The 10,421-nt window shown below is 59.1% G+C and overlaps 1 protein-coding gene across 1 annotated transcript; it reads left to right on the top strand.

Annotated features, from left to right (window-relative positions):
- Positions 1 to 6: 6 nt before the first annotated feature.
- On the top strand, positions 7 to 8,397 carry UBIAD1 (UbiA prenyltransferase domain containing 1). Its single transcript, XM_004678510.2, has 2 exons — positions 7 to 614; positions 7,050 to 8,397. The coding sequence occupies exons 1-2, from the start codon at positions 86 to 88 to the stop codon at positions 7,535 to 7,537; spliced, it is 1,017 nt and encodes a 338-aa protein (XP_004678567.1). The 5' UTR covers positions 7 to 85; the 3' UTR covers positions 7,538 to 8,397.
- The last annotated feature ends 2,024 nt before the right edge of the window (positions 8,398 to 10,421 follow it).

Below are 10,421 nucleotides of genomic sequence, written 5' to 3' on the forward strand. Positions count from 1 at the left end.
CTCGCCCGGCGCCTCCTTGCCCCAGGGCGGTCGCTCTCCGTGCGTGGCCCACTGGTAACGTGGACTGCAGCCACGTGCTGCCCCCATGGCGGCCTCGCAGGTTCCGGGGGAGAAGATCAACATCCAGGCGGGAGAGGCAGCCAAGGCGGGGGACAGGGACCTGCTGGGCACCGACTGTCCAGAGCCGGACGGGCCGCTTCCTCGCTCCTGGAGACACAAGTGCGCCTCCTACGTGCTGGCCCTGAGGCCCTGGAGCTTTAGTGCTTCACTCACCCCCGTGGCCCTGGGCAGTGCCCTGGCCTACAGATTCCAGGGTGTCCTGGACCCCAGGCTGCTGGTGGGCTGTGCAGTGGCTGTCCTGGCAGTGCACGGGGCAGGCAATCTGGTCAACACGTACTATGACTTCTCCAAGGGCATTGACCACAAAAAGAGTGATGACAGGACCCTGGTGGACAGAATCTTGGAGCCCCAGGATGTCGTCCGGTTTGGCGTCTTCCTGTACACCTTGGGCTGTGTCTGTGCCGCCTGCCTCTACTACTTGTCCCCTCTGAAACTGGAGCACTTGGCTCTCATCTACTTTGGAGGCCTCTCGAGCTCCTTTCTCTACACGGGAGGTAAGAACAGGCGGCCTTGGCTGCAGGTCTGCCTTGCGAGCCTGCAAACTGCTGCTGCCTAGGGGTGGTGGGGCTACAGGAAACGGCTCAGAGACCTTTCGGAGTAGCTGCCTTACGCTGGACACACGTGGGTCTTGTGGAATGTTTGGAAACTGTAGTAAGTTGAGAAGACCCGGGTCAGACACTGGACACTAAGAATGACTCATGTGGGAGGTGTCGCGTCTCTTTGGCCCATCTTACCTTATTATAAGTTTCAAATGTTAGTGGAATTAAATCTGAAGGGCTCAGAATGAAACAGCTAGTTACTTTCAGTGAGTTTGCTGGTAACCGCTTGCCACCGGCGGACGACCAGGATGGGCAGGCGCTGAGCCGTATACTGAGCACCTACTATGTGTCAGGAACCGTGCTGCGTGAACCCCTGTGGACGTAATGTTATACATGGTGACGACAGAGAGGAAGTAGAAATGGTAACTTATAGTGAGGGTGACCGTTTCTATTCGGCCAGGATGTGGGGCTTAGCCCTGTAACCAGGAAGGACCGAGGAGTCCGGTTAAAAAGATGGTGTTGTGAGAAGTGAAAAAGTATAAAAAGAAAGGAGGGCATCGCTGACTGCTTGAAGTAGCCAGGTGAAGGTCAGGTCAACAGAAAGTGACTGCGGAGCCAAAATTGAGGGAGATCCGTGGGTTAAGTGGTTCTCTGGAGGAAGAGTGTCCCGGATCTGGGAATGGCAGAGCCTGAACTGGAACGTGCCGAAGACCTTGAGGAATAGCAGAGTCTAGTGTGGGAAAGAGGGAATGAGTGAAAGGAAACGAGTGAGAGAAGTGTGCTCTTGGGGAGGGCAGGGAGGCACGATCAGGTAGGCAGAGACTCACTCTGATAAGAGACAGATGGACAAAGGGCAGTGCAGGGCCAGAGGCGGGGAGACCACCCAGGCCGCTGAGAAATTCAGGCAAGAGCTGTTTGTGGCTTGGACTAGAGTGGTGGTGTTCGAAAGAGAAGCAGCAGAAGGATTCTGAATTTTTTTTTTAAGATTAAAAATTGATTTATTTATTTATGCATACAGAACTGGGGTACAGGCCAGAGGTGCAGGGGGTGAGAGGAGTCGCCAGAGACAGGGTGGGGAGCAGAACAGGCTGATCTACTGGAATCCACTGCTGAGGGGAGACAGGAGAGGTCTGCTGCGCCCTGTGGGTCACTCCCTGGCTAGGGATTGAACTCGTGCTGCAGGGGCTTCGGACAGCTTCACAGTGCTGCGCTTTAGCCTGTTGCACCACCAGGGAGGGCCCCTCTGAATGTATTTTGAAGGTGGACAGTTTGCTAATGGAGATGTGAGGCAGGAGAGAAACAGGAAAAAAACACTTCTCAAAGGTTCTGGCCCGAGTTACTGGAATCGTAGAGCAATGTTAAGTGAGGCACAGAAGATTCAAGATAGGTTTGCGGGGAGAAAATTGGGGGATGTGTTTGGACACTTTAATGTGTTATGTGTTCCAGTGGAGATGTCAAGTTGTAGTTCAGGGGAGAGGTCTGAGTCAGACATGCAGATTGTGAGCCCTGGGCACACAGCTGAAGTTCAACTGCGGGGAGATCATGGGAGGAGGGGGTGCTGGTAGAAACTGTAGAAACTGGAGGGGAGGCAGGATGAGCCTTGGGGCACCGTGGGAATCAACAGGGAGGGAGAAGGAAACCAAGACGGGTGTTGGCCACCAACTGTAAACAGATTTGCTAGAAGGAATGGCTGCGGTAGTCTGTGGACGGCCAGGTAAAAGGAAGAGGCTTCTCTGTGCAGGGGACATTTTAACTAAGATTGAAGGATCAGGAGCCAGCCGGGGGCCACAGTTGGGGTCTGATTCAGGCGCCGGATCCTTCAGAGCTGAAGGAATAGCAAATGCAGATCCCCGATTGGGGAGAGGCTGGCGTCTTTCACAGGTGCTGAGAGGCCGGTGTGATCAGGAGCGAGCGGCCGCTGCTGGAGAAGCCGGGTCGCCCCTGCCTCCGCTGACTCCTCCTCACTCCCAGCCTCCAGGCTCAGTCAGTGCCTGGGCGCTGTTCTCCAGCTGTGTTTGCTTGGGATTTCTGGGGCTGGGGTTCCCTGTATCCCGTGGGCCCAGGCACCCCAGGCTCACCTGACTCCTTAGTCATTTCGCCCAGAGGCCTCACAGGCATCTGAAGCCCAACATTTCGGAAACCAAATTCCTGATCATCTCCCCAGATAAAACTGCTCTGCCCAAACCTTCCCCATCTCACTTGATGCGATTTCATCCTTTTAGATCTTCAAGCTGAGAAATGACCCACCCCTTTTGTTTCCAGTCTTGATCAAATCCTGTTGACTCTACTTTGGCAAAGGCTTTGCGATCTGACCCTCACCGCCTCCTGCACTGTGCTCTCTCTCCATTACTGGGGCCAGTTCCCCACTCATCTCGTGCACCCAGACCTGTCCCTTTCAGGTGACCCCAGTCAGCAGCTACCAGTGGCTCCCACCTGGGTCCGAGGAAAGGCTGTGGCCTCAGCAGTGCCCCCAGGACCTCACACTGCCTGTCACCCTCCACCCCCGCCCAGCTCTCGCCTGCCTGCCCGCCCTGCTGCCCCAGCGCTGCAGCCACGCCGCCCTCCCCGGCCCTGTTGTCCCTGGGGAGCCCCAGGCCTGCTCTTCGCGCCTCTGTGGATGCCTTTTCCTCCCTTGGAATGTTCTCCCGCCTTCGGCCTGCAGGATTCACTTTCGAAACTGCTGCACCCATTTGCTCAAATGTAGCAGTTTAGTGAGGCCTTGTGTTCTACCCTATTTAAAAGCACAAAGCAGTAAAGCTTTTTGCAATAGCTAAAAGGAAAAAAATTCTGTACGCATGTTCACGCATGTGTCCCCTGGCCCCGCCGGCCCCACAGCTCCTTGCCCGTCTTCTCTGCTTTAGTTTTCCTCACAGCGCACCCTCTCGTAACCTGCCTTGGAAAGCACTTTGCCCTGTGAGCTCCTGGGGCCGACCCTCTGCTCGAACAGAGCCCGGCATTGGGTCTGCACTTAATATTCCCTGAGTGAACAAATGGAGGACCTCGAAGTGTCCTGAGCAAAGCAGTGACATCTGATGTAGGGGTTTTTTTTATAATGCTGCTTGGTGATGTATGACTGGCTGGCTGTGGAAGGCGCGGATCTAGGTGCCTGTTGGGAGACTGCTGATGCCTGTGCACGCGGCGGCCTGACTGGCGGCGTCCCGGGGCCGCGTGCTCCCTCCGTCCCGATTCGCGCCTGGGTTGGTTTTGCCAGCTTTAGGCGGTGAGTAAATGGAGACCTGCTCTGCTGTTTGTGAGGTTCCTCATGCTGTGTTGTGGCTCCCCATTATGCCTTAGGGGCCCCGGGGGACACCCCACCATTCATTTACCCACTGCCTGTTCAGCAGCATTTGGGTTCTTTCCGTATTGGGGCGATTATGCCTGGACATCCGTGTTCGTGTCTTCCCGTGGCTGTCGTGCTCATCTTTCTTACAGAGCTGCGGCAGAAGGGGTGCTGGGTCACAGGGTAGATGGTGTTTACCTGCATGAGAAGTTACTATGGTTTTTTTTTTTTTAAGATTTATGTATGCATATAGAACTGGGGTACAGGCCAGAAGTGCAGAGGGGTGAGAGGATTCCCCAGAGACAGAGTGGGGAGCAGAATAGGCAGATCGACGAAGTACACTGCTGAGGGGAGCAGCGGGCGGGTCAGGAGAGGTCTGCTGTGCCCTGTGGGTCACCTCCGGGGCCGGGGATCGAACCTGCACTGAAGCGGCTGCAGCTGGTTTGCGGTGCTGCGCTTTAACCCACTGTGCCACCAGGGGGCCCTGCTAAGGTGCTTTCTATCGTGGAGGCAGTTTCATCTCCAGCCAGAGGCCCCCAGTGCGCCTCGTGCCTGCTCTCAGGCCGCTGTGTTGGGCAAGGAGGGGTTTCCCTCATCGCAACTCCTGCTGATTCTGGGGGAGCACACGGGCCTGGAGCCACGCGTCGGGTATGTGGGAACCAGGGCTTCCTCCCCCAGCGCGCTGTCGTTCCCCTGGGAGCCGACTCCAGAGGTTATCGGCCCTGGCTCATCCTCCGAGGGGGTTTACGTTGCGCTTTGTGGGGGCCTCTCTGAGGGGAGGTCTTGTCTTGCAGGCACCTGTTTCTGTTCGACTTTGCTCACTTCATTTCTTGCCAGAGACCTAAGAAGAACTCGTGGCTCCGCTAGCCAAAGGTCAAGGCTGCAGAGCTGTAGGGGGCAGGGCAGCAGGCTCTGGGGCCCAGGAGGCCACCGAGCCTCCTAGTCCCTCGCTCATCTCTACTTTCTCTGGGCTCTCTGGCGTTCTCTCGTGGCCTCGCCTCCCGGTAGCCGGCTTCTGCACGTGGCTCCGCTCCGGGCGCAGGCGTGTACCCTCGCTCGCCTCTCGCTCAGGCTGCAGGTGTCTGCCATCAGGCGCGTGCCCCAGCCCACGCTCCCAAGCGCCTTTTACGTCAACACGAGGCATAAAGAGCCTGGTTAATTCACTTACCCCACGGGGGCATAGCCAGAGCCCCGCAGTCTGCTTGGAGAGCTGGAGGGCAGCCAGGGAGCGGACAGCCGGGGGCACACTGGCAGATGTGTGCCTGGCTCTGCCCACCCTGGTCGGCCTCAGGCGCGCACAGAGGGCAGGTGGCGCCGCTCTCCTAGGTTAGCACTGAGCTTCCTCCTAGAGCGCCTGTCCTCAGACACCCAGATGGCTCCTCGGCCAAGGCAGGGTGCGGAGGCAGCGCGCTTTGTGTTGGGTGTCAGAGGCCCTGCTGTGACACCGACTCTGGACGCTTCATCCTAAGGAAGCTGGCACCCGAGAACCCCAGCGAGGTGGAGGGGTCAGCTGGTGCTGCGGGTGGCTGTTTTGCAGTATATGAGCGTATCAAGTCAACACCTCGCACACCTCCCGCGTTCACGGGTCATAGGTCAGTTGTGGCTCCCGGATGCTGGGGCCCAGCCACGTGAGGGGTCATCACCGCATCTCCTTTGGCGGCCTGGCTTTAGCGCATCAAGGCCGTTCACTGGCCTTGTTTTAGGGAGGTTAAAATACAGCTGAGTCCAGTCTTTTCTTCCAGATCCTGAGGTGCTACCTTGGCAGTTTGGGTAGATTTGGGGTTTCCCATGCCTCTGTAGCAGTATGTGGGTCACCCCCGTCTCGGGTGCCTGGCAGCCATCCCATGATGCACCTGTTTAAGTGGGGGATTCCCCGACCTCAGCCCCAAATTCCAAGGGCTTGTTAACTCCAGCCCTGTGTTCCTTCAGCCTCTGTGCCAAGCCTGAGAGCGGGCTCGAGCCAGACCCCAGCCCCGGCCTCACGGGGCTCAGAGCTTAGAGGGTAAGACAGGGGCAGTGAAGTGACTAGAGCGTGATTCGGTTTGTGAAAGCAGAGCCGGCGCCAGAGAGCGCATTACATGGTCTAGGGGGGAATGATGTCTAGGGAATGAGGGACAGCTGCCTTGGGGAACGGTCTAGAAAGTCTTGAAGGATTTGGGGGAAACCAGATCAGTGGGTTGGGAGGAGGGTGTCTGAAGTCCTTGAGGGACTGAAGGAAACGAGGGGGGAGGGAGCTCAGAAGGGGCAGGGCAGAGGTGAGTCGGGGCAAGGGCCCAGGGCTTTCTCCGAGGCTGTGGTCGATGGGGTTCAGGTGTGCGGACCGGGGGCTTGGCCATGCGAGTGTGTCAGGGGTCTCTGGAGGGTAGGGTAGGAATGGGGCGGGGCCGTGGCTGTAACCGTGGAGCTGAGGGGCCACCTGGAAGGATGGGCAACGTTCCAGGGGAAGATGAGCGTGCGTGGGATTTGGGGCTGCCGTGAGGTAGGCTGAGCGTGGCCCTGGGCCTGGCACCAGCCGGCAGCCGGAGCGCGGAGCAGACAGGACCCGAGGCAGGCAGCGGCCTGGCGGGGCCGGAGGGGGCGGCAGCGCTGGGACGCCCCTGCCTTGGCTGCTCCTCTCACGGTGTGGGTGCAGCTTTCTTTTGGTGGAGTTTGAGGACCACGAAATGTCACCGAGATTTACTAGGGGTTTTCAGCCCGAAGGTCCCTCCAGAGGCTGCAGGAGGAGGCAGAGGGAAGCAGGCGGGGGCGGGAATGAGCTCTGAGGCCCGGCCCACTGTGTTGCAGCAGAAGCCATGTCCTGTGGGGGCTGGGGCGGGGCGGGAGCCAAGGTGGACAGGCCTTCCCAGGCGCTGCGGGTGAGGTGCACGCCTGCGCCGGCCTCCCTGCTGTGTGCGGCATTGTTGGGGGACAGTGAGGAGGGAAACTTGGGATGCGCCCCGCGGCCTCACTGGGACCTCCATGACTCTGTCACAGGACAAGAAGGCGGATTTGCGGGGGGTCGGGCCCCCGTGACCGGCACCGCCGTTCGGCCTGAGGCGCCTGCCCCGCCTGAGGAGCCGACCGCGGCCGCGCCGGGCTCTCACGCCGCTCTCTGGGTTTTCTGGCCCTAGGGATTGGATTCAAGTACGTGGCTCTGGGCGACCTGGTCATCCTCATCACCTTCGGCCCGCTGGCCGTGATGTTCGCCTACGCGGTGCAGGTGGGGTCCCTGGCCGTCTTCCCGCTGCTCTACGCCGTGCCGCTGGCCCTCAGCACCGAGGCCATCCTGCATTCCAACAACACCAGGGACACGGAGTCGGACCGGGAGGCCGGCATCGTCACGCTCGCCATCCTCATCGGCCCCACCCTCTCCTACGTGCTCTACAGCATGCTGCTCTTCCTGCCCTACCTGATCTTCAGCATCCTGGCCACGCGCTGCAGCGTCAGCCTGGCGCTGCCCCTGCTCACCATCCCCATGGCCTTTTCCCTGGAGAGGCAGTTCCGGAGCCAGACGTTCAGCAAGCTGCCCCAGAAGACCGCCAAGCTCAACCTCCTGCTGGGGCTCTTCTACGTCTTTGGCATCATCCTGGCCCCGGCTGGCAGTCTGCCCAGGCTCTGAGGGACGGGGCTGCCGCACCTGTCCCCGCTTAGGGTGTGCTGCAGGCAGATGTCTGAGGAGGGGAGGGGGCTCAGGGTAGCTTGTGACTACTCACCTTTAAAAATTCTTATGATTGTAAAGATAATGTTTTGTTCCGTTTTTATGAGCAATCCGAAAACCGCTCTGGTGTCGGGATTTGGCGGTTTTATTTTTAACTTCCACTAGAGGGCGTCGTCAGGTCACTTTGCCGGGGACAGACACAGGCCCCGTGTGGAGCGCCTCAGCCACCGGGCTGGCGCCTGTCCTAAGCGAGTCTTGCTGGGGGGTGGAAGGCTGCCGCCCCTGGACGGGGAGCAGTGCCTCCTACTCAGAGCCCTTGCAGCCTGCCTGGGGCAGGCAGCTTGAGAGTCCCTCATCAGCGCTACACCATGGCCCCAGATTTGCCCAAATTCTGATGCAGACACGCTTGTCCGTCACCCTGCACCCCTGCGGTCAGGCTGGGACCAGGAGAATCCCGCCCTGGAGGCGGCTGAGGAAATTGCTCTGCTGTGGACAGAAATCGGGTGTTTCCTGGGTAGGATCCGCTGGGGCGACAGGAGGAATGCCCAGCCCTTTCGGGGACCGTGAGGGGCCTAATTGTGGTGGCATCGCTACCCCTCCCCGCTGCCTGGCGCCTCCCCTCACACTCCCTTCGCTCTCCCACACCCCCATGAGCGCCTCCCACCCACAAAGCCCTTCTGTTTGGGCCTGCGGGGGTGGTCACCTCTCGGCCCAGAGACACGGGGCCAGCGCTCCCGGGTGAAGGAATAAGCATCAGACAAGCAGCCTGGCCCTGCCCGGCTGGCCAGGCCCCGCCTGCGAGGATGCTGGGTGCCCCCCCCACCCCCCCGCCGCGTGTGAACTGCCCTCGCTTCCCCCAGAGGCGCTGTGCCCGGTACGGCGGCGCCTGGGGCGGGCGTCCGAGGGCCGCGCTCCCCACCTCGCTGTGGCGTGTGGCTCCGGCAGGTGTCGCTCAGTGGCACGGGCCCAGGACTGACACGGATGGACACCGTGACAGCCACGCTTTTCTGTCGTGATGGCCGTGCTGACAGGTCATTCAGGGACTTGACCTGCAAGCAGGAGATGTAGTAACTACTTCTTAGTCCGTAAAATCAGGCTGCTTATGATCTGCCTCCCTGAGTTAGGATGGGTCAGCTGATTTGGGAAAAAAGAAAACATCTGGAAATTGTGGAAGTTCCTCTGAAGCTAGAGTTTGCAGGGTGGAACACCCTGGAATGGTGACCAGCGCCCAGTAACAGGGAGAGGGGGTGAAGCCTCTCGCCAGCGTGTGCCCAGCTCCCACTTTGTTTCTCGCCAGGCTGGCGGCAGTCTGGTGCTGGAGGCCTGCCCTCAACGCGCAGCCCTTCCCGATCCCCACCGGAGCGAGCGTCCCGCGTGGGGCTCACCGAGGCTGTGGGACCACGTGATTCCTTTTCACAGACCAGACCCACCTTGTGAGCCCCCCTCTTCAGCTCGGGGGTGTCCGCTTCACACTGTGTCCTGGTGCAGATTTTAATGCACATTTTTATATGTAAATGTTTCTAAAAGGCCATATTTGGTGACAGGTTTTATGGGCAGGTCACCATCATTTGTATTACGTCCCCTGGTTCCAGGAAGGTTTTCGTTCGCTTTGTTAATAAAGAAGAAACTGTTCCTTTTGGTCTGGCTTCCGGTTTGTCTCTGCTTCCCTCCTACGTCTCGTCTGGTGTGGCTTCTAACCCACGCACCTCAGGAGACCAGGGCAGCGACTCTGGGACACTCGGTAGTGGGGGGTGGCATGGGGTCCCTGAACTTCGACGCTGAACTGGGATGGGGTTTGATCAGGCTTGGGGAGCCTTGAGGAAAGGCAGTAGGAATGCGCGGCCCGTGTGGGTCACGCGGTGGCCAGATGCGCCTGGCCCTTCCGTGCTTCCTCAATAGGGCCACTGAGCTGGTGGGTGGCATGCACCCGGGTTTCAGCCAGGTGTTTGCCACAGATCCTTCTGATCAAAGCAGGGGTGTGCGGAATGGATGGCAGTCTCGGTAGGAGACAGAGCCGGTCAGGGGCGACCGGAAGGAAGCCTTGAGCCGTAGGGCAGCCTGCCCACTGCCCGCCCACTGCCCTCTGCCCTGACAGACTCCACACTTATTGTGAATGCCTAGAATCGGGCAGCCGTGGCAGGGTTTGTTAACTTTGGAGGAAACACTTATAAAATGCTGGGTCAAAGGGAACACGTACATGATACATATAAAGCCATCTGCTTGGGTCTAAAAGATCATGGCGTGCCGCAGGGGACGGCAGGACTTCCTGACGGCTCGGGTTGACAGCTCATGCCTTTGGATCAGATTTAGTTAACTCCTGGGGGTGGCTGGAAATTCAACCTCAGTCCCCTCTTGGGCCCCCTCTTACCCATCAAGGGTCTCCCGGGACCCCTGGGTCTTGGAGGGGGGGTAGAAGCCAAGGGTGTTGGCTGGGCCTGAGCTCCACTTCTTACTGTCTGTTAGGTCTCTGCTACTTCATGCTGAGGTTCGGGAAGAATGTTCTAGCCACTAGAAGAATTGGCAGGAGATGTCTGAGCGCCCCATGGGCCCTGAGTTCCCTTGACTAGAAGCAGGCGCTGGAGCAAAACGATATGTCCTCGTTAGGGGTATTGACACAGAGCTGGCCGTCGGGGCGGATGAGACTTGCAGGATCTTCCATCCTGTGACATGGCTGTTGTGTCAGCACAGGGTTTTCTCCAGGCCTGCCCGGGCTGGGAGGACAGGCTGGCATCTCCCCTCCATGGTGTCAGGGGAGTGTCTGCCTGCTCAATGGAACAGGCTTGCCACCACTGAGTCCCTTTGTAAAAAAGATCACAGATCCACACGTGTGTGTGCACACAGCGGC

The sequence above is a fragment of the Condylura cristata genome, unplaced genomic scaffold (genome assembly GCF_000260355.1).
Source record: "Condylura cristata isolate star-nosed mole 26May11 unplaced genomic scaffold, ConCri1.0 scaffold00008, whole genome shotgun sequence".
Taxonomy (NCBI): Eukaryota; Metazoa; Chordata; class Mammalia; order Eulipotyphla; family Talpidae; genus Condylura; species Condylura cristata.

Bases quoted from the DNA above. Each gene is read 5' to 3' on its own strand.
- UBIAD1 (XM_004678510.2), top strand. From the start codon at position 86: ATGGCGGCCTCGCAGGTTCCGGGGGAGAAGATCAACATCCAGGCGGGA. The intron at 615-7,049 runs GTAAGAACAGGC...TTCTGGCCCTAG, and splicing joins CTCCTTTCTCTACACGGGAG to GGATTGGATTCAAGTACGTG.